The sequence below is a fragment of the Mirounga angustirostris genome, unplaced genomic scaffold, assembly GCF_029215605.1.
Source record: "Mirounga angustirostris isolate CCGP_5_RB_7025 unplaced genomic scaffold, mMirAng1.0.hap1 SCAF_7, whole genome shotgun sequence".
In the NCBI taxonomy this organism is placed as follows: domain Eukaryota; kingdom Metazoa; phylum Chordata; class Mammalia; order Carnivora; family Phocidae; genus Mirounga; species Mirounga angustirostris.
In genome coordinates, this window is record NW_026991715.1 from 51,557,733 (window position 1) to 51,582,351 (window position 24,619).

General features: G+C 38.9%; 1 protein-coding gene across 10 annotated transcripts in view; it reads left to right on the plus strand.

The window, feature by feature from the left end:
* Positions 1-24,619, plus strand: part of MAST4 (microtubule associated serine/threonine kinase family member 4) — a 545,730-nt gene that overhangs the window by 302,792 nt on the left and 218,319 nt on the right. For 2 of the 10 annotated variants that reach the window (XM_045895811.3, XM_064596186.1), the window contains one exon: positions 3,606-3,641. The exons of the other annotated variants lie outside the window; for them this stretch is intronic. In XM_045895811.3, the coding sequence (XP_045751767.2) occupies positions 3,606-3,641 (36 nt within the window). The remainder of the gene's footprint in view (positions 1-3,605; positions 3,642-24,619) is intronic. 10 annotated transcript variants of the gene reach the window in all.

The following is a 24,619-nucleotide window of genomic DNA, read 5'->3' on the forward strand; positions in this document are numbered from 1 at the left end:
TTTTGGTTTGATTTCTTTCACTCAGCTTAATTATTAGGGGATTCATCTATGTTGTAGCATATGTTAATAGTTCACTACTTTTTATTGCTAATTAACATTCTATTGAATGGGTACAGTTTGGTTATCCATAGTTTGATTATCCATCCATTCGTTGATGGACATTAGGGTTGCTTATAGTTTTTGGCCATTATAGATAACACTGCAATATATGATTGGTAAATTTTCTCCCAGCTTGTGGCTTGTGTTTTCAGTCTCTTTACAGCATCGGTGGAAGAGCGAATGTCTTTAACTTTGATGAGGTCTGTGTTATCAATTTGTCCTTTAAATGAACATGCTTAGCCGTCTTTGCCTAATCCAGATCACAAAGCTTTTCTCCTGTTGTTTTTTCAGAACGTTTATAGTTCTGAATTTTACAGTTCTGAATTCTAAGTTTATGATCCATTTTGTGTTCATTTTGTGTATGGGTGAAGTATGGATTGACCTTCATGTTCTTGCATGTAGGTATCTAATTGTTGTAGCACCAATTGTTGAACAAACCATCCTTTCTCCACTGAATTCTGTTTTACCTTTGTTGGAAATCAGTTGTCTTTATTTGTGTTTGTCTATTTACAGACTACATTCTTTCTCCTTGACCTCTTTGTCTTTATAGCAATGCCACATTGTTTTGATTATTGTGGCTTTATAGTAAGTTTAGATATTAGGTAGTGTTGGTTCTCCATCTTGATTTTTTTTTTTTCCCCAAAATTGTCTTGGCTATTCTAGGTTCTTTAATTTTGGAATCAGTTGGTAAATTTCTACAAAAACAAAAACATGTTGAGATTTTTACTGGAATTGAATTAACTTTATAGTTTGAGAGCCTGTGAAGTTTTCCAGTGGTTATTACAATGAAACTCTAGTCTTAGAGATGGATTAGGGAGGATAAAGTATGAGTTGTTACAGTGTGGAGAGACAGGGAGTTGTCCCCTAAGATGGACTGATGGAGGAGTTGGGTGGCGCAGCTGGGGGAGCCCGAGTTGAGGAATGAATGACCATAAATGAGCAAATATTTTGTCAGAAAAATCCCCTCAGAGAAGCCCAAGGGAAATGGTTGGGTGGTTCATTCTGGGAGCAGCTCAGGTAATGATTTCAAGCTGAAGTTAGAGGGAAGTAGGCACATATCTTCTGGAAAGAAGAGTATAATAGAAAGCTCAGGGTCAGCATAGGAAGGGAAGAGGAAGACATGAACATATGAGATTCTAGAACCTCATGTGTTCGTGGAAAGCTTGTGATGCAGGGAACAGAGGGCTAGCATCATACTTTAATGTTTTCTGCAATAACTCAGTCTAACAGGACAATGAAGGTTACTTGTACACTTGAACTGGTGGTTGATCTAGAACAGTGGTTTTCAACCGGGGTGATTTTGTCCACAAAGAGGACATTTGGGCGTGACATTTTTGACTGTCACAACTACTGGGAGAATGGGATTTCTCTTATCATCTAGCGGGATGCTGTGAAACATTCTACAGTGTTCAGGGAAATAAGTCCCCCTCCCGCCCCCAACAAAGTCTTATCTCACCAAAATGTCAGTAGTGCTCAAGTTGGGGAACCCTGATCTGGAGAGGAAGGACTAGAAAAGAGGGTAGAATGAGAGTGAAACTGATAGGTTTCTCTGGCACCTCCTGTCTGTATTGTCTTGAGGAGAACTACTCTCTTGGGTAGTGACCATAGACAGTTACTGTGGATGATCAGGAATTAGACTGTGGAAATCTTCAGGCATGTTTCCAGAAGATGTCTAAAAATGTTACCAAATCTAGTTTAACAAAAGCATGGCCTGACTACAAATAAATGGAAGAAGTGTTGAACGTCTGAGTTAATTTGCTTAAGAAGAAATTATTTGTTTAGACATGGCCTTGGCCATAGATGAGTGTCCATTTGGGATACTTTGGATTGCAGGTCATAGAAAACCTCACTCAAAGTGGCTGGAAAAATAGCTCATGTAACTAAATGGTCCAGGCTTCTGGCACCATTGATCCTGAGGTTCAGTGTTGGCACAGGACCCAGTTTCTTCTTCATCCCACTTGAGCTTTCTTTTGTAGCCCACACATGGCTGTCAGCAGTTTTCAGGGTTATTTTTTTCTTATTCATTCTCCTCATGAGAAGGTATTTCTCCTGTGATTGAGTTTTTCTTTAAGTGGGCCATCTTGAATTATGTGTCTCCCTTGAATATGGTAACAATTCTTTCATTAGCTCGGACTCATGCCATCCAGTCCGGTAGCCACTAGCCACATGTGGCTATTGAGCTCTTGAAATACAGCCTGTCTGAACTGAGATTAATGAAATAAGAATGTGGAATAGCTAGTTAATAATTTGTATGTTAGGGCACCTGGGTGGCTCAGTTGGTTGGGCGACTGCCTTCGGCTCAGGTCATGATCCTGGAGTCCCTGGATCGAGTCCCGCGTCGGGCTCCCTGCTCGGCAGGGGGGTCTGCTTCTCCCTCTGACCCTCCCGACCCTCCCCCCTCTCATGCTCTCTCTCTGTCTCTCTCTCTCAAATAAATAAATTCTTTTTGAAAGGGCGCCTGGGTGGCTCAGTTGGTTGGGCGACTGCCTTCGGCTCCGGTCATGATCCCGGAGTCCCGGGATCGAGTCCCGCATCGGGCTCCCTGCTCAGCGGGGGGGTCTGCTTCTCCCTCTGACCCTCCCCCATCTCATGCTCTCTCTCTCTCTCTCAAAAAAAAAAAAATAATTTGTATGTTAAGTATATGTTGAAACAGTAGTATTTTGGGATTTATTGAGTTAGAATGCAAGTGCATGATTAGAAATACCTCCACCTTTTTTTTTTTTATTGTGACTGCTAGAAAATGGGAATTCTAGAAGTGGCTCCAAGTTGTGTTTCTTGTCTCCAGAATTGGCTTAGACCACTCGGGGCCCCCGGGGAGTCCAACCCACCCAAACCACATGGCTAATAGCCATACGGGACAGAGGTGGAACGGTTCCTGGGCAAGCAATTAAACATGAATACTGCGGTGACTGGCATAAGGGAAGAAAGGAGTATTTGTTCATTTGCTACTGTTTCACCGAGGATGAATGTCTGGAAATACTGCCCTACTCCACTAGTAAGAGCTAATAATTGCTTCTTAAGTGTATTTTTGAAAATTGTAAGAGTAATGTGGTGCCCCTAGCCACTAGCGAAACAGCACAGAAAAACACTAAGAGAAAGTAAGTAATCCTTCTCCCTTGTAATCCCTGTTTCCACTTTGAGCCGTAGGTAGGTGTTGTCAGTCTGGTCTGTATTCCTCCATGCCTTCCTTCACGTACGTATGAGTGCTGTGCTGTGGCTGCCATTTTAAGAATGGGATTATGGCACTTACTCTTCAGTTTGCTTTTCTCACCTTACCAATTTGCTTTTGTTACCTCCACGTTAGCATCTACCAACTTATCCTGTTCTTTTAAAAAATAATTACATATTATAGATATGCCACATTTCATTTAACTGTTTCTCCCATCACTGGGCATTCATGCTATTTCCATGCCCCCCTCTTCCTCTGCCACACAACAAACAATGCTGCAATAAACATCTTTGTACCTGCGTCCTTACGTACTGGTCCTTTTTTTTTTCTTCTATAGGATAGATTCCCAGAAGTGGAATTGCTTGGTCAAACGGTATGTGTATTTTTCATTTTAACAGATAAAGATAAATGATTTTCCTCAAAGGAATAGCAAATGATATTTGCATGTAAGAGTGCCCATTTCCCACATTCTTATCAGCATTAGATGTCATTGCTCCTTTTAATTCTTACCAGTCTAATTATCACTGATCATTAATTTACATTTTCTTCACTATTGTTGAGGTTGAGAATATTTTCGTATGTTTATTATCCATGTGAATTTCTCTTTTCTTCATATTCATTTCCACTGCCCATTTTTCTGCTTGGTAGTATTTTTCTTTTATATTTTCTGAGAGTCACTGTGTTTTAGAAATGTTAATCCTTGGTTATATGGGTGCAAATATATCTTTACCGTTCTTCTCTCTGTGTGTGATGTCTTTTGCCACATGAAAATTGTTAATTATTATTTAATCAAATATGTCTGTCTTTTTCTTTATTGCTTCTGAGATAATCCGTTTTGTTCAGGGTGGTGTCCCAAGGTCATATAAATATTTTCCTATATTTTCTCCCCAGTTTTTAAAACCTTCAAATCTGACTGCAATTTTTAAGTTTTGTACATGATACGAAGTAGGATTCTGTCTTCATTAGTTTCTAGTTATTACAAGAACCTTTATCATGGGATTGAAATGTTATCTTGCCACATATAAGGATGCCATATGTATTTGGACCTATTTCTGGACCCTGTATTTTGATCCCTATCCATTTCTGTGCCAACACCATTCTGTTTTGAATGCAGTGGCTTTCTAGTGAGTTGTAATGTCTGGTAAGTTGTCCTTCACTGGTCTTCTCATACTTTTCATTGTTGTTTTTAGCCATTTATTTTTTTCATACTTAAATTTAAAACTTAATTAAAGTTGGGGAATTTTATCTTAAATGTTTTGAATATAAAAGGTAATATAACAATATATGATAAGTAGAATTAAATTAATAATTCGCAGCTTGGGGAATCTCTTCATTTGGTATTTCTAATTGGAAAATATTTATTGATAAACTGAGGCCTCATTTCTTCTATGACTTTTGATTCTTTAAATGTGATTTTACTTTGTGATAACTGTACAATTACCTCAAAATGGAGAAATGGGGGTTACAGGCATGACATGTTGAAATCTATCCGAAAATTAGATTATTGCATTAAAGCTTCAGTGGTTAATGCTCTCAGTGACTGTGACCTTATAATACTTTGTATTTCTGTTTATGTGCCAAACTATAAAGTATACTCAGACTTGGATTGGTTGACGGCTATATAAATAATGTAAACAAAGAACTGTAGACAGGCATAACAAACCATGCATTTTGTGATCTTTTATGACTTTATCCATCTAAAACTTAAATAATCTTGACCTAAGAAACTGTCACACCTGAAATTTTGGGTAAAGTTGTCTAGTATTTTACATGTTTTTGGTAATTCTTAACTTTATGTTACTGTGATAATAATTGTGTTCACTAATATTCTCAGTTGCTTTTTGGAAACTTTACTTAAGTTAAAACACTAAGTTTGTGTTTTTCTAAGGGGATTTGAAATGCTGTAGCTAAACACTAAAACTGCATGTGATTAAAAATAATAGTAACATCTTACAGATAAATATATATACAAACACACATAAGGTCTGTATTTTGCTTATGAAAGCAAAGGGAGATCCCCATGTAGGTTCCACCCATGTTTACTTGATTAATTAGAAAAAACCATTAGTTCTGTAGCCAAAAATGAAATGGTAAAATAATGTATTGTGATTATTATTGAATGAAATACTTGGACAAAATACAATTATGTTTTTAAAAAATGAGATTCCTCGTACCTTTAATGGTATTATAATTCAAATAAATGAATTTTTGTGGCACTTTTTGGCATGTGTATGAATATTAAAGATGGTAATTTAGAAAAGAGAGAGGGAATTAATTTAAATTATTCACACTGAGACCAAAAAAAGAACTTAGTTTAGAGTTAAATTTAAAATGTCTGTGTGAACTTTGAATCTTTATTAAATCATAGCCAAGTAGAATTTTTGTATTCTGTTCTAAAGAAGGTAACGAACAGTTAGCTCCCGACTTCCATCCAGCTCATAGATCCAGTACCATCCTGTAGATACTCCATGTACCTGGATTCTGGCCTCTAATATTACTTTCCACTAAAGAGCAGCCAGACTCTTTCAGGAACATAGCTAGATGCCATTATTGGGGTAGGGAACATTTTGTTGGTTTCAGAATGGATTTGTTTTTGTTTTTGTTTTTGTTTGTGCTAAAGCTCAAAGATGCTTTCAACAGTGTGTGGAGGTTGAGCTGTTAACGTCAGATGAACCAAACTGAAGGAATTTCTTCTGCAGGTCCATAGTGGAAATTTCAGTGACAGACTAAATGGTACTTATAAGTCGTTGAACAAGTTGAGCCTACCAAAAGCTCAGAGCAGCAGATCATGTTCTGTCATAGGTAACAAATGATATAAACTGTGCCAAATAAAAGGCTTATCATGTTTCTGGTGTTGTCAAAGAAGCTGTATTTTGATCCACTCAGATTCTGTTTCCTGTACTCAAGTTTTAATGAGGATCAACATTGACAGTTGATAAACATAAATTTTAGAAGATATAATTGGAGTATATTTGAAATACAATCATGGATATAAATTCTACATTGTTAATTTTAAGACCAATTTGTTTTTAAATATATGCAGGCTATTGCAGGAACTGAAAAATCATAGTAAAAAAACAGTAAGGAAGGGTATGATAAGATTAATAATGAAGGAATTTTTTTCAAAACTAATGTCCAGTAGCTAAGACTTCAATTAGCTCTAGGGCTGCCTGATCCCAGAGACTCTGGAAAAATTTGTTTAAAATAGAATAGAGAACCCCTCTCTGTGTTTGTCAAACAAACATAAACAACCATCATAAATAAACCACATAAACAACAAACATAAACCACTACCACTATCTGTGGTCAGGGGTTGGAGTGACTGTTTATCACAAACAGTTTTTCCTTGAAGCTAGAAAGACTGCAGTTCCTACAGTGTACCAACAGCGTGTTCACAAAACCACTCTGACTAGAGGCCTTGAAGTCCTACACGGGGAGGATACAAGCACTAGAATAATCAGTAATGCTCATAGGACTGGAAGAATGAGGAGGAAAATCCCCTACATCTGCAACATTGGATAGAATACATCATCTGTGTTGATTTAGATGAATTGATGAGGGTTACGTTGAATCCCTGCACTTTACATAAAAATATTAAGCAAGTGATGATATTCCTTGCTGACCGAAAAACAGTGATGTAGCTCCCAGAACATCGCAGGTATTGGGTTCAAAGCAATATTCCTGAAGCCTACGGATATCATTCCTGGACCTGATGAGGTGAGATAAACTGGAACCCACCTTAACTAATAGATGTTCATAATCTGGATCACACTGAAATCAACCAACCTTATGTGATACTGTACTTTTAAACAATGAAAAAATCTTAAACTGGAAATTAAAACTGAATCAAGGTAAATATTTTGTGCAGATTTTCACTTTAAGATTTGCAAAGATTGCCTCCAAATGACTAGGGCAAAATGTAATTTCACATAACATTGTAGTAATTTAATACTATGCTCTTGTTCTTGTTAAAATGTTACCCTCACTGAATATCACTTTCCTGGGTTTGGCACTGTCTTAAATTGTCTCAAAATGGAGTATCACCAGTTTCTCATCTTTATTTTGCTTTAATCTGCTAGAATATGTTAAACCTTCCACACATGGGAGGTGGAAGAAAATATTGATGCAACAGATCCAGTGTAAGTGTGAGGCTTCCATATTGCTTCAGTTTTAAACAGGTCTGTTGGTAGTAGAGTGTAGTAGCATCAGAGAAGATTTATGTCTTTAGGAGTGAGATCCCAGCCTGTCCCTGGGCTGATGGCAGAAATTATCAATTAGCTGTGAGTGTGACGTAAGCGCTTGTCCTTTCCGTTGTCAGAGAACTGTGTTGCCCATTTATTCAGGTCAAGCCGCTGGGTCAGTAGTCAACGACCCTTCCTCTCTGTGCCTTAAAGAGGACTAGCGGCTGCTTTGGGGAACCTGTTATGAGCCGGGGACCTGTACTGCCAGAGTCCTCTTACTCCCAGGTTAAGTTATGTCAAGGGACAACTTTTTAAAAGGACACATTAGGGGCGCCTGGGTGGCTCAGTTGGTTAAGCGACTGCCTTCAGCTCAGGTCATGATCCCAGGGTCCTGGGATCAAGCCCCGCATCGGGCTCCCTGCTCAGCGGGGAGCCTGCTTCTCCCTCTCCCACTCCCCCTGCTTGTGTTCCCTCTCTCACTGTGTCTCTCTCTGTCAAATAAATAAATAAAATCTTTAAAAAAAAAAATTTAAAAAAATTAAAAAAAATAAAAGGACACATTAAATTTGACCCCGCGTTATTAGTCCCCACGGTATTTTTGTACATCTAAATGTTGAAATGTCAGTCTCCTCGAGTTTTCTGTTGTCATTTCTGCTACCATTCAAATTCTAATGAATGAAATAGCTATTTGGAGGGGAAAAAACCCCACCTCCATCGGTACCTTCTCCTACTATTGGATTTTTCAAAGGCCAGCTTACAATCTCTTAGAAAGGGGTAGGGCTATTGAAATGTATGAATAGAAAACTTCAAAAGTGAGCCTCTCAAAGCAGTAGAATATAAAGATATTTTAAATATAATTGCAGTCGAAAAATATATATATAATTGCAGTTGTATAGATTAAATAAGAAAAAAAAAATCAAAGCATTTCTCCTTAATGCCGTCCTGAGGTATGGAACGTGTTGGAAGAATGAGTAGAATATTCACAGGAAGGAGGGCACCTCAGCGTTCTCCAATTTAGGATAGCACATGTCCCCCAACCTTTAATTTATCTGACCAGGTCTCCACCAGATCTGTTAAGGCCCCTTCATTTTCATCTTCTTAGACACCCAGCCATGGAGCATAAGATCACATTTGTAGGGACACTGTGACTGAACAAATATTTTCCTTTACATGGTGCTTTCAGAAGAATCCTTTTATCTTCTAGAGGGCTAGGCTCCTTGGATGTCTGAACAATGAAGAATCTTAGCAAGCTATTTCTACACCAGAACCCTTGGAGCTTAACATACTTTGAAGTAGATTGCTCCCCATTGCAGGGCCACAATAAAAAGTGGGTTTTTTCATAGTCTTTGCATTGATGTTTGCAAAGCCAGATGGCTTTGTAAAATGAGCCCCAAAGCAGTAGAACTGATTAAAAGAAATGCCAGGTAGTTGAAGGCTTTCATACCCAATGTGAGCCTGGCAGAAAGAATTGTTCTCTTGGGGTCCGTTAATATTGGAGACTCTCACACCCATCTTTAGGGGTCAGCCAATGACAATTGAGACAGGTGTTGGCAGCAGGAGCCTTAAAAATGAAGGCTGAAAAACAATCTCGCTAGCCAGCCATTGGGAGACCTGTCTGAAAAAGAAAAGAAACGGGCCAGTGACGAAGCGTTTTGAGGGCTATAGGTACTTTGCGAGGTTGTGGCTGACGTGTTTCAGGTTATCCTCTCCTTTTTGGCTTGCTAGTACCGTATCCTAAATCTGCATCCGCCGGAAACCCTAAACGTTCCTCTGCCTCAGGCCTCGGGGCCACTGCCGTCCTGCTTCTCTGTAAATGACTCTGTTGAGGATGCCGGAACTCTGGCTCTTTTTTGTTGCCCCTATAGAAATCATTCTGCTCGTGTTTGTAACCCTGAGCACTGACCTTCACCTAAGAGCGCAGTCATCTATTTCAGGCTGTTGGTTGGAAGACTGATGGAATCTGGCCTTGTAGGTAGAGGCATTCAGAGATGTAACAGATTGTTCTTTGGCTTCATAACCCACCATCCAATGATTGGGAAATGGGGTTCAGAGCAGAAGCAAGCTCGAAGATGAGCTTAAAAAACCTGTCATAAAAGAGGTAGCTGGCCCTGAGATCAGTTGTTTTTCCATCATCAGGAAACACTTTAATCCTGCAATGTATGTTATAGGGTAGAGGCTTGAAAAGCAGACCTTCCCATTCCATTTTCTCCCTGTTGCTGTCTCCTGTCATTGATTCATCAGACGTGGTGCTGATACGCGGACAGAGCAGTGATAGTGGAAGACCGGGGACCGGTGTTCCATGGAAATAGCTAATTTATGAAGAGCTGGTGTATTTTAATCTCTCTGAGCTTCTCTAGGTCCTTGTAAGGAGGGAAATAATTCAAACCTGGAGGCATTTCCAAGAACTGTTCTTATGGCAGAAACTATTCCTATTGTCCATTTCTTGAGTAAAAATGTATAACTTATAATATCTTAATAAGTTACAGCCAACTGGTCTTTATAGAAAATAATACTTATATCGGTCATGCAGGTGACCATTGTAAAACTAGAAAATACAGCCTGGAGAAGATGAATTCAAAATTACCCCTTATCACTTAAAGAAAAGATAGTTTAAAAAGCAGAGAATGTAGCTTTCACATGTGTCTTTTGATGCATTAAATAATTTTTCCTTTAGGTATCTGCAGTGTTAGAGGCTCCTAGCATTTAAGAAATGGAGTAGCATTTTATTTTACTGTGAAAATTCTCAGATCATAAAGCATTTATCATTTTTTCCTCATTATTTCCATTGTAGAAAAATAGAGAAGTATAAAGAATAAAAGTTTTCAGCCATAATCTCACCATGTAAAGATAGTCCCCGAAAGCCATTTTAGTGTATTTCTCTTCAGGCTCTTCTTAAACTCCTCATTACTTGATGATGATTGATTCTTGGTACGCATTTTCTTTCCAGTGGGGAAGTACTTTCTGGAGCTGACCAGTCATATATGAGCTGAGTACTCTCTGCTTGCCCACATTTGCTGTGCCTTTGAACAGAAAGAGCCAGGAGAGCGAAGTGGTGGACTGTTACTAATGGTCATCTATACTTGTTTCGGGTACTGAGGAATTTCCTTATTTTCAGTAATTCATTTTAGAAAACTCAGAACGCTAACATTTTTTCTGTAGCTGTTGGCAGTATTTGTTTAGGTTCAAGGAAGCTTTTCGTTTTTATGTGCAGCAAATCACTTCTCACAACACATTTTAATAGGTTCCCATAGTCAACAAAGAGATGATATATTCATTTAGGGAATAGAACAGATTTTCTTTGTGCTGCTGTAACACTTGGGGCTTTTTAAGATTTCCCCCGAAACCAGCACTGCAGCCATTCTTAGCCAAGTTGTGGTTTGTGGAGTGATCTATTGATCAAGGAGGGTTTCCCAGAGTTGCTCAGTGAACCTTTGTACACACTGTCCCCGCTGGAATGCAGGCTCCCTAGAGCCAGGAGGGTTGGTTCCCTGCTATATCCTCTGTGTCTAGAACCATGCCTGGCATGTCAGAGTTGTTCCACAAAGATTTGTAGAATGTTTTTAAATCCCATATTTCCCCCACTGCTTAACGCTCCCACTGACTAACCCCTTAGTCAGCTGACTGAGCAATTACTGAATTCCTACATTAAGTTGTTCCCCAACCTCTAACGAGAATGTGATGAACTCCTCAGGGCGCCTGGGTGGCTCAGTCAGTTAGGAATCTGACTTTGGCTGAGGTCGTGATCATGGGGTCGTGGGATTGAGCCCCATGTCGGGCTCCATGCTCAGCAGGGAGTCCGCTTGTCCCTCTATCTCTGCCCGTCCCTCTGCTTGTGCTCTCTTTCTCTCAAATAAATATTAATAAAATCTTATTTTAAAAAAAGAATGTGATGTGATCCAAATACGATGGTAGATGTTGGCTTGTCAGCTTAATGTATTTGTGTCTGGTGCACTGTTACTTCATTGTTTGCATTTAAGTCTTTTATGAGAACAGGTAGAAGTGATGAAATAGTTGCTGATTTATGTTTTAATGTTTTTCTAGTCCTCTGTATAAAGAAGTGCAAGGAGCACCTGGGTGGCTCACTCAGTGAAGCGACCGACTCTTGATTTCAGCTCGAGTCATGACCCCAGAGTCCCAGGATCCAGCCCCAAGTCGGGCTCTGCATTCAGTGGAGAGTCTGCTTGGAATTCTGTCTCCCCCCCGCCCCTGCTCGTGCTATCTCTCTCTAAATAAATAAATAAATAATTTTAAGAAGTGCAATATAAATTTAATATTATCCTAAATTCTAATTCATCCATTTGGTTTTTTCTCAAAGAGAATTTTAAGCATGGGTGATGTACATTTCCATTTACCAATCTGAATTGAGTGCCAGAAAGAGATACCTATTCAAAGCGTATTTCCCATTGTTCTGGCTTGATTTCCCTAACTCACAGATTTGTGGGGGAAGGGAACACGGGTAAATAAAATAGATAGTAGTTGATAGGGATAAAACGAGCTATTTGTAGTTATTACTGCCATGCTTTTGAATACATTTATCTGATAATAATTCTTCTGATAGATGAGAGAAAGAAAGAAAAGAGAAAAAAAGTAACCAGTGGATATGCGGCCAAAGAGCACCATCATTTTAGGTGGGTTGTCTTTGTAGTAGAAGTGTAAAGGCATGTGTGAGAATAACAAAGACCAAATTCATGGTGGTGGTTACCTCTTGGGGGAAAGATCATGGAGTGGGGGTGGGGGCTTCAACAGTGATTATTTTTGACATGTCAAGTGGAGTAGTTGGTGATAACCAGGTGGGTATTCATTATAGTCTTCCCTTCCTAGATTTTTTATTAAAAACAGTAAAAGATGGAGAGTGGATGCACATAGAAGTGAGAGTTCCTCTAGTTCACTTCTATTTATTAAAAGGTTTAGCTTTCTTTACCAGCTTTTTCAGCCTCTTCCATTTCCAGTGTCTTCCAGCCACATCCTATGGCAGAAAGGGCAGGAGAGAGAGAAGGAAAGGAGAGGTGTTATGGAAGCAGAGAAACATGTTTAAGAGAAATTGACAGAATACATTTCCATATTTGAACCTGTTGAGTCACGAGAATTGAGTGGTTACAATGCCTCCGGTGCATAGTCCTTTGCTCTCATTTTTCCTTTGACTCAGATACTTCTGTTTCTGCAGAAGCCTTTGGCAGTTACCTACTGGTGTAGTTCTGTCCCATGCAGACTTTGAAAACATAGGTATCCAACTGAGCCGCGTCTGACTTCTCATTGTTGGTCACAGTGGTAGATGATCCTTGTTATGGTGGAGGGTCCTGTGGCTTCCCCTCATTCTCACTCTGGCTTGGTGAATATTCCTGAACCACCCCCTAAAACATGCATGCCTGGAGCCTCAGTTACATGAATGATGGTTGTGGAAAATGGTGGCCCTGGAGAAGTGTGGACTTCTTGAGAGAAAGGGAGCTTTGCCCCAGACTCACGGAGGTGAGTGGATGTGACCCAGTCACCCCCTGTATTAGTGTGCTAGGGCAGCCATAACAAAGTGCCACAGACAAACTTGGTGGCTTAAACAATGGAAACTTCTTGTCTCACAGTTCCAGAGGCTAGAAGTCTGGGATGAAGGGGTCCGCAGGGTTGGTTCTTCATGAGGTCTATGAGAGAGGATCTGTTCTAGGTCTTTCTCCCAGATCCTAGTTGTTTGCTGTCACTCTGGTGGTCCCTGTCTTGTAGATGCATCAACTTGATCTCTGCCTTCATCATTACCTGGCATTTCCCCTGTGTGCATGACTCCTTCTGTGTCCAAGTCTTCCCCTTTCATAGGGACAGTCATTGGATTAGGGCCCACCCTAGTGATCATCTGCAAAGACACTATTTCCAAATAAGGTCACATTCACAGGTACTAAGGGTTAGGACTAAGTATCTTCTGAGGTGCACAGTTCAATTCGAAAAACCCCTGTTCTCATTCCCCTGCTCAAATGTGGAAGGCAGATGCAGCTGCCTGTAGATGTTGTCCAGCTCAAGTTTATTGTAGTCTGCGCAGTGTCTCCTTCCTTTTTCCTGAACTCCTCTGAATGGAAAAACACAGGGGTAAGACAAGTTACTTGTTCAGGAGAGAGCAGTTGAAAGCTGCACTTGCCAGAGAACAAAGCCAGCAAGAAGTAGGAGTTGGTCCCTGCTCTTTCTTTTTCTTTCTGTCCAGGCTCTCCTGTACATCTCATTAGAGTAATCTATCGAAATCCAATCAATTCCACTTTAGATGATGGCAAATGAATACTATTTTTGCTACATTACCTGTGAAGTGGTCCTTTGTGGATAAACCTGGAAACCTCTCACTATTTATAACATTGTTTCTCTGAGAACTGTGCTCTGGTGTCTTAACTTGAAAGATGCACCTTTAGAGTATTGCCTTGTATGTTGTTGAGATGAGCTGGGGATACGGATCTGGCCAGGCCTAGAGGCCCTGATGGCTTTCTCCCTGCCATGTTAGGGTGCTTGGGGGAAGATGCAAAGGGACACCCAGAACAAGTGTGCTCTTCCCTACTAGGAGACTGCCATCCTTGGCAGTGGTGTCTAGTGAACAAGGCTGGACCTTCAGGTGTTTCAAGGATTCCCTCGAGACAAGGCTTATGCCCAGATTGAGAACTGGCAGAGACCCTGACAGAGACATCCAGCTATGTATGCAGTATCCATGATTCCATTTGGGCTCACTGATAAAAGTGTGATTTGTGTTACAGTGGTAATGTGCTCAATTAAATGACTGCCTAACCAGCCTTCTTACCTCACAGCTAGATAGAGTTATGGTATTACATTTTGACCAGTGAGATCTAAGTAAAAGTTGCTCAGGAGATAGATAGTTTATGGAAATCCCTTTTCTTTTACTTCCTCCTTCCAGTGTGGAATGCATCTGTGTTGGCTAAAGCTCCTGCAACCCATACTGGTCCCATGAGGATAAAGTTACTTACTCAGGATGGTTGAAGTGAAAGGTAGAAGTCGCTTGAGTCTGACAATCTGGTAGTCAACACTCCGACACTGGATTTCCTGCTTCTGAACCTCTTTTACATGAGAAAGCAGTAAGCTGTTTTGTTTAAGCCACATATTTGGGTTACCAGTCATAGCTACGCCTAATCTCAACTGATCCAGAGATCTTCTTCATAGGAATCCCAGTCACTGCTCTTGAGAGTACACAGTATATCAGAAAGAAAAGACTAGTCCAAGGAAAATGAAAAAGGAGAATTCCTTCCCAAGACCTAAAGAAGGACTAGTCTATTGTGCCCCATGACATTTTTTCCCTAAAGCACCCTATACAGCATCCCTGTCTTGGTAGTACAACACTGTTGTGAGTATTTCATTGCTTTTTACTGTTAGAGAGTTGAATTGATAACAGAAAAGGACATGCTGTATCAGTGATAAGAAGTGTAGCTCTCATACATTTAATACAGGTGACACCAGAGGGGAATTATTTGGCTTTCCAAAACGGACTAATATTTAGCTTCAATCAGACCTTGACTCTCCTTGGGTCGGTGGTGTGTGTAGTTGATAGCGAATGAAAAGAACAAAATGAAAGGATGTGGACAGATTGGGAGTGTATCAATGAGGGGTGTGTGAGCAATATTTAGAAAGTTTGACTCCCAATCTTTTCCGCGTCTGATTGTCCGGTACAAGGCAGTGAATTGGGAGGAAGCCAGGATGGGTGAGGCTGCTTTGGGACTGCACAGAGGCGGCCTGAGAGGAGGGATAATGGGCATTTACCCAACTGCTGGAGCAGAACTAAGGTTCAGTACCTGGTGGTGGGGGCGAGACACTGTGCAGCTGTGTGGGATAAATCAAGGTTTTGCCATAGCTGCCCTCCTCCTCCTTGAATTCTTCATGTTTCTCTGCAGCTCTGGATTCACAGCTAGCCCCTAGAGATGAAGATTTTCATGGAGGTCCAGATTTAGGGGAAACATAGCTGCTCAGAACTTACTTTACCTCTAACAAGGCCAAATCATTTTCTGAATGTCTCCAAGTCACAGTGAGACCCTAAAAAGTATCTACTGCTTGGGGTACTTATAAGACAATTAATGGTCTCCTTTTATACTTAAAGTATATAAAATACCACATTTTCTAGCTGAGCATGTTTTCCCTTATTTTTATCAGGTTTCATGCATTTACCAGAGTGTTTAAAAGTTCACTCCTAACCTCATTTCCTTATTACCTTATTTTCCCCTCAAGCTGTTGATTTTATCAGTTGTGTTTACCTTTCTGGCACTTATCAGGATCCTAATTCTTTATGGTAGGAGAGGAATTTCTGCCCTGGTTTTGGATAAATGTATTCTTTCCTTGATAGGTTGATTAATTGATTGACTGATTGATTGGAAGAGTGGGGAGTGCTGAGGTTGGTAAAAGGAGCCTAGCTAACTCTGATTCACAGTTTTCTTAACACATTCCTGATGAAGTTACTCTAGTTAGCAGTTGAACATAAAAACAGATTGGGCATGACATTATGTTGGTTTTCATTTATTAATTTCTAGTTGTTAATCTGCAGCAATCTAGAAACTTTAAAAATTATTTGTATTTCATTGATCCATACTATTTATCGCTGGCCTCCATCACCGAAAATATTCAGATTCTATTGAAGGCAGTGTTGCTGCAAGGAAGGGATGTATATATTAAGATACTATAAAAAAGGGGGCACCATTCAATTTCTCAAATGCGGGACTCAGTTTCCCACTGAAATTCCAACCAGTATGGGAATACTGACACCTGATGATGTATTGCCACTTTTTTAAAAGATTTATTTATTTGAGAGAAAGAGAGCAAGCATGCTCATGCTCGCAAGCTAAGGGGAGCAGCAGAAGGAGAGGGAGAGAGAGAATCTTACACAGACTCTGCACTGAGCATGGAGCCCCATGTGGGGCTCATCACAGGACTGTGTGATATCATGACCTGAGCCAAGATCAAGAGTTCGATGTCTTAACTGACTGAGCCACCCAGGTGCCCCTCTCCACTTTTTAAAGTACAGTTGACCCTTAAACAATGCAGGGTATTTAAGGGTGCTGACTCCCTATGCAGTCGCAAATCTGAGTATAAATTTTGACTCCCCCCCCCCAAATTGAACTACTAACAGCCTACTGTTGATGAGAAGCCTTACCCATAATATATACAGTGGATTAACACATATTGGGGGGCGCCTGGGTGGCTCAGTTGGTTGAGCGACTGCCTTCGGCTCAGGTCATGATCCTGGAGTCCTGGGATCGAGTCCCGCATCGGGCTCCCTGCTCAGCAGGGAGTCTGCTTCTCCCTCTAACCCTCATGATCTCTCTATCTCATTCTCTCTCTCAAATAAATAAATAAAATCTTAAAAAAAATACTTTTAACACATATTTGGTATATTTATTATATACTATATTCTTTTTTTTTTTTAAGATTTATTTATTTATTTGAGAGAGCGAGAATGAGAGAGAGTACATGAGAGCGGGGAGGGTCAGAGGGAGAAGCAGGCTTCCCGCCGAGCAGGGAGCCCGATGTGGGACTCGATCCCGGGACTCCAGGATCATGACCTGAGCCGAAGGCAGTTGCTTAACCAACTGAGCCACCCAGGTGCCCCTATATACTATATTCTTACAATAAAGTAAGCTAGGGAAAAGAAGTTGTTAATAAGAAAATCATAAGGTAGAGAAAATACATTTTACAGCACAGTACAATATTTATATATAAAAAAAATCCACATATAAGCAGAACCATAGGGTTCAAACCTGTGTTATTCAAGGGTGAACTATGCATGGAAGGAACCGTGAAGTCATGTTATCTTCAGGAAAGTATGGAAATGTTATAAAAACAGGTGAGTATCCAGCATTCTTTTTTTCAGGGTGGTGGTGATATGGATGCTATCTTCAAAAGATAACCTAGCTGGTAAGAAATATAAAATATGGGCTCTGTTCCATTACCTGTCTCTTCTGAGTTGCTGTACATAAAATCTTACCCAAGAGGGCTTTTTAATAGTTAAGCCTGTCAGACTTCAGTTGGAGTTATTTGAGAGGGTTCTAGAGATGAGTAGCTGAGCAATGTTGATCAGGAAAAGCTCTTCCACCTTTCCTAGGAAAGATGACAAAACTTCATCAGTTTTAGATGAGATTGGCTTTTTCTTTGGAATTCCTGGGCTTGGAGAGAGGAGGCCAAGCCTAGAAATGAATGTCTGATGTTAACCTCTAGTTTGCTTATTCAAACAACAATTTCATAAGATGCCCTTTCCATGGAAGACTTTGGTTTTATTATTTTATTTTAGCTGGAGAGTTTGCTTTCAGAAGTGGAGGTGATAGAGAACTCTAGGCCACCCTTGTAGGTTGTGTATTTTAGGAATTAACATAGTTTGCTTTCTTCTGAAAATAAAAAGGAAAAAGTAGAGGAAAAAAAGGAGATGAAATAAACCTGTGTTAAGATTGTGCTTGCGCTTTGATTTAAATTCGCTGCATGACTGGTTCTTGTTAAGACCAGAAATGACAAAACCTTGATGTGAGGGCCACATTATAAACTGAATAGGTGATGAAGGTTTTCTCCATATTGGTTAGTAATTAGCTGTGCATGGGTTGTGGGTCGATGATTAGTTGTGTTCCTCAGAGCATGTCTGCAATCTTTAATATCTACTTAAGCTATGTAAATAATTTGGAGTTTTTATTATGATTTTTCTATTAATCTTTAGTAGAGTGAAATTTGGTATTTTTCTCTATGACATACCATGAAATTTAGCAATTAAGTCCTTTCATTTATTCAAAGTCTGCACTTGGCTAAAATAAATTTCAACAAAATGCTGTGTTGGGGTTTTCAAAATATTACCTAGTGGTTCTTTTGCAACCTGTAAACATAACTCTTCATTAATATTTCTAATTGGATAGATGTATCCTTTAATTCTCATCTATACAGAAGTCATATTCTGAAGCCCAAAGACACCGGGAAGCCAGAGATTCTTTGGCTTTGCAAAGCTTAATGTAGCTTTTGCTTATCTCAAATTTATTATCATTTATTACCACATTTAACCTTCCGTAGATTGTGCCCATATCTCTAAATGGAGTAGACTCGTATTTCTGATAATTCTCTCCACCTGCATTGTACTTATGTGTTCCTCTAATGTAGAAAAATTTCTGATAAAAATATTTCAGTGATGATGAAGTAGTTTTTAATTTGACTCTTTAAAAATGAGATCATGAGATTTTGAATTGTGTATACCTTTATTTGAGCAAAATTTTCCCAGCCAAACCTATTAGTTGTTCCTAATTCCTTTATTGATCCAGCTAGTTTCAATTTTTTGGTCCCCACTCTTTCTTTCCTGGTTGCATGTTGCTTATTAATTAAAAGGAATAATGCACCTCCTCTAAACTATACTTATTTTCTAACTAAGCGTTTTCATCCTGGAAACCCCGACAGGGTTCTGGAATCCCTGACATTGTGTAGGAACCTGTGTGTGTTTCCTATAGTTTTCGTAGGATTCTCCCATACCTCCTTGGCTGCCACAAGTTAAAGACTATGTTTTTCCCTCATATGGACAGTTTCTGTCCTACTGAATTATAAGCTTCTTGTGGTGAGGTGCTTTGCGTCACACTTGCTCTGTGTGGACTATGCAGCAGCAGAGTGGCAGCATGTGGGAGACTGCTCATTGATTTCAGCCCTTCCCAAACTAATGTACAGTTGACCTTTGGACAATGCAGAAGTTAGGGGCACCGAAGCCCGGGCAGTCACAAATCCACATAGAACCTCTGACACCCCAAGAGCTAACTGCTCATAGTCTACCATAGACCAGAAGCCTTACCCATAACATAAATAATAGATTAACATATATTTTGTATGTTATATTTATTCTGTATTCTTAAAGTGAACTAGAGAAAAAAATGTTAAGAAAATCATAAGGAAAATACATTTGCAGTACCGTACTGTATTTATCCAGAAAAATCTGTGTATAAGTGACCCCATGAAGTTCAAACCTGTGATGTTCAAGGGTCAACTATAGTTTGAGACATGGCATTTAGATGTGTAAACTTCCTTAAAACTTAAATGATGTATAAACTTCCTTAAAAAAAGGTTTTCACAGCTACAATGTTATGTAAATATATTTATTTTAATGATACTTTATTATATATGAAGAAAAAAGCCAAATATAAACTCATGTTCACTTTTACCACTGCAACTATAACTAAAACTAATACAACAAAACTGCCAAGAGTAACATTTATAATAATAATATTGATTTAATATTATGTATTTTTTAGAAGACTTTTATTTATTTGAGAGAGAGAGAGCACGAGCAGTGGGGAGGGGCAGAGGGAGAGGGAGAAGCAGACTCCCTGCTGAGCAGGGAGCCCGACGCGGGACTCAATCCCAGGACCCTGAGATCATGACCTGAGCCAAACGCAGACGCTTAACTAACTGAGCCACACAGGTGCCCCTAATATTACTTATTAATGATGATATTTGGCTAAAACAAAATCATTCTTAGGATAAATATGCTGTTGGCTGGTATGACACCTGCTTACTTCATTTGTTTGTTTTTTGAGTTGGCATATTTATCAAATACAATGTAGAGCTAGTTCTGCTGTGACTTTTCTGACAGAAAGCCTTTAATGATGGTTCCTTAGTGCTCTATGATATCATTTGGGCTCACCTTATTTGTGTATTTAATCCTCTGTTTTTTTCTCATTAGCTCGGGAAAATTGAAATAGTAATAGACGACCAACTTGATCATTACCACAAATGGAAACATGGCACTGAAATCATGGAGCAGTCTGAATTTAAAGGATAGTCATTACAGAGTTCATATTTTTTTTTTAAAGATTTTGATTTATTTATTTGACAGAGAGGGAGAGAGGGCAGAAGTAGGCAGAGCGGCAGGCAGAGGGAGAGGGAGAAGCAGACTTCCCGCTGAGCAGGGAGCCCAATGTGGGGCTCGATCCCAGGACCCTGGGATCATGACCTGAGCCGAAGGCAGACATTTAACCGACTGAGCCACCCAGGCACCCCCCAGCGTTCATATTTTTTAAGACTCTCGATGAAATGTCAACAAAAATTTTTATAATGTATTAAGCACTCATCTCCCTAAGAATCATTTTTAGAGTCCAGTTTGAGGAGGAGCGTATACAACGGGCCAAAATTGGTGCAAATTACTTTTAGTGTGTTCATGGATGTGACTTGGTTTATAAATAGGTTGACTTAATATTAACACTTGAAATAGGTGAGCCTGGGTTCAATTAATTCTTGCCTTCATGTTTTTTAGTGAAATAAGTATTTGCACCTAAGCTTTGTGGTTTTGTCTTTTGTTTGTTTTTGTATTTAGCTTTGGTTGTCTCTTATACAAAACCCAGCCTTGCTTTTAGCCGTATTACCTACTGCAAGTAAATGAACCTGGCAACAAAGGAATGATCCAAGGGCAGGGGTGGGGACGAATATCAGCCAACCACGTGTTAATGAGTTAAAAGGGTGAGACGTAGGTAGTGCCCTTTAGTTAGTGATTCCATATTTTCTCTGAAGAGGTTTTCCCCAAACCTCTGTATTTGAAAGTAGTAGCTACTATAGTTAAAATCATAGGCTTTTTTTTTTTTTTTTAGTTGGTGATCTCTTCCAGCCCAATTCTCATTCTTTGTAGCTATGTTACTTTGCCTCTGTTACAATGATGATGGAATCGAGACCATTATGAGGATTCAGTGAGATAATGCATCAAAAATGCTCTGCACAGAGCTTGAAACATGCTAGGCACCAATAAATTTTTGCCAACTCCTAGTGGTACTGGTAGTACTGTAAGAAAGGGATTCAGAGTAGCTGATTTTTTATTCATTTTACACTCAGAGGAGACAAAGGACTGAGAAGAGGCTTCCTCATTTCTCAATTTAGTCATTAGATTTTGATACAATGCAGTGCGATGTTTTCCCATAGAAGGTGATGTACTTATATTATTATTAGCTCTTTTGTAAAAGGAAGTAGCATCTTCGAAGGTGCCTACAGAAGCCAATTATATTGTAACCTTGCAAACCTCTTTGCTACCCACTGAATCTGCTGTTGTGCCCTTTTCCTACCTCTTAACCCTCAATCCCTTTAAATTCTCGAAGCCATCTTTCCAGTTCTGTGCTTTCTTCCCTCTCTGTCTTGGGGGACCCCATGGTGAGCTTGGCCAACTCAGGACGCAGTGTGGTGCTCAATGCTCATGTGGCTGTAGCCACATTTGCTGCAAGTTGTTCAGAGCTTTGTGGTCCCTCATTGCCAGGTGCTCCTCTATAGACATTTTTCTCTCAGTCCTTACTTCTGAGGTTAGGTTGTCTTGTCTTCATTTAACTGATATGAAAACCAAAGCACTGCAAGGTTATTTGATTTGTCCAGGGTCTCACAGCTTTTAATTGATAGAGAATTCACACTCAGGTCTTCATCACTGCCTAGACTCCTCCCTTTATTTCTGAATGTTCTGTTATTCCCATCTTAAAAGAAGAACATGTTAATTTGGTGGCCATGCATTTGGGATGAATTCTATCAATAAGAACTTATTTTTAACAGCCTGAATTTAAATCCTATTATTTTGTAACATCCTTTGTATCTTTTTATTCCACAAAAATTTGAGCACCTACTATGTGTCAGGCACTGTGCATTTGGGTGTGAAGGCATTTGGCGGGGGGTGGGGGGGTGGGCAGGGAATAGGGCTCACATGGCACTTTTCCAAGTTTCCTAACGCTCATTCAATTTAGGATAACAAATAGTTCCCACTAGATGGGATTGGGGGCCTCTATGCACTTCCATATCTGCTCCTTCCTTTCTTAGACTGCTCGATTGTCTTTTCATCTCGGAATCTCTAGTACCTAGCAGGATCTGGCATCTAGTAGGCAAAGTAAATGTCTAAATGGGTTTGTAATTGATTTTAGTACATAGTAGGTTGCAATTTTCTTCCCATTTTGCTAACCAGTTACTCCCTCCTGCCATTACTAAATAATTCTTTCCCCACTGATTTGTTTTGTCTCATATTTAATATACATCTATTGTCTCTTCTCTTTCTATTATCCATATTTTCTTTAACTCGGACTATACTGTATTTAATAACTGTAGACCTATATCTCCATATTTGCTCTTCTTTTTCAGACTTCTAAGTGATAAGTTCATCAATTCATTTTTTTTCTAGATAAATGTTAGAATCGTATTTGGGGTTCACCTACCATGCCACAGTATCCTGAGTGGAATATTAAAAGTGTATATTTCATTTAGAAGAAAGTGTCATCTTAAGCTATGTTTTAACCTTTTAGGAACATTTATTAATTTAATGACCCTGGTATTTCTCTTTTTAAAATGGTTTTTTGTTTGTTTTGTTTTGTTTTGTTTTTTATAGATCACACATGTTTCTTCTTAAGATATCTTGGAGGATTTATTTATTTATCTAAAAGTTTATTTTAAATCCACTATAGTTAACATACAGTGTTATATTATTTCAGGTATACATTATAGTGATGCAGCAATTCCATACACCACCCACCACTCATCAACATGAGTGCACTCTTAATCCCCTTTACCTATTTCGCCCATCACCCTGCCCACTTCCCCCTGGTAATGATTCATTTTGGGGTATTTTTATTTATTTTTATGTGAGTAGGGTTTGTTAATAAGTCATATTTTCTATTTTTTCACTGGTAGCAGAACTATTGGGCTTGGATCTATCCAAGCTACTTAACTCTTATTTACTGCAGTAGTTTTTCAGTTGATTCTGTTTGGCTTTCTAGATACAAAATTATATCATGTACAGATGACAATTGTTTTTATCCAATATTGTTCTTCTCCAATATTGCCTCTTCCCAAATAAGCATTACATAATAGTCATGGTAGGTGGTTTGTTCCTGGAATGTTGCTAGTGTCTAAGATAAATGTAGACTGTTAGTGTGAAATATACTCTGTGTTGTAAGAAATATTACACTTAGAAGAGCATATAGCTGAATTTTTAAGTTACATGGTAATTTTGTCACATAATGCCTTCCCTTCTTCATATCTGAGAGTTGCTTGCCATCCAGAGAGAGACAGTTCCAGAGATGAATAAACTGCCTGAATTTAATGGACTGTTCCCTTTTGGTATGAAGAACACAGTCTTGGTTGGTTCTACAATGAGAATGCTAATTTCTATGTTCCAGTCATGAGTTTAGAGAGGAGTTGGGGCAAAGACCCACCATTCTATCAGTTGAATGCCCATGAGGGCTATCCCAAAGATTGAAGTTAGAATTTAGGGACTTAAAAATAATGTGACTAGAATGTTCAAGAAAAAAATGAAAAATTGGAAAATTTCACCAGAGAATTGAAATTTGTGGGGGAGAAAAAGCAGCAAATAGAAAAATTGATAACTGAAAAATACAATATCTGAAATTAAGGACTCCGTGGATGGTTTTAATAGAAGATCAGACACAGCAGAAGACACTATTAGTAATGTGGAGGACAGGTTAGTAGAAAATACCCAAATGGTGATTAACATAACATAATAAAAAAAAAGAAAGAAAATACCCAAATTGAATCCAACAGGAGAAATAATGTATGCATGTATTTCCACTAGCTAACAATTTGAGAAGCCACATTTTTCCATATCCCTGCCAACAGTAGGTATTTTGACACTGTTTATATTCTGCCACTTGACATGTAAAGTGATACTTTATTGTTAGTTTAATTGACTTTTCACTAACAAAACATTTTATTATCTTTTCATTTAGTTTGCTATTTAGATGTTGTTTTCTGAGAAATATCTATTCATTTGTTTGCTGTTATGTCTCTGGGGTTGTTAGTATTTTAATCAGTTTGTACATTTTTTGTATATGAATTATAACCTTTTGTTATCTCCATTACAAATGTATTTTCTAGATGTGTGTATGAAACATTTTATTACTATGTTATTTTTCTTTAGCAGAAGAGAATGTGGATTTGTATAATGAAAATTTTACTGGAAGACCAAAAAAGATGATAAAAAAATAAGCTTTCACAACATGATTCTAAGCTACTTTCATGAGACTATAGTTATTATTTTCTGTGTTCCAGACTGTCTTCTATACAAGTTTGTGTGTGCATGTATCTTATAATTGCACTGGTAATTGAGCTTGTTTGAGAAGAGTGTTAGAAGGTACTATGGTGAGCTCAGTGAATTGTGTAAGACTAATGAGTCCCAGACCTGTACCCCTGAAACAAATAATACATTATGTTAATAAAAGTAAATAAATAA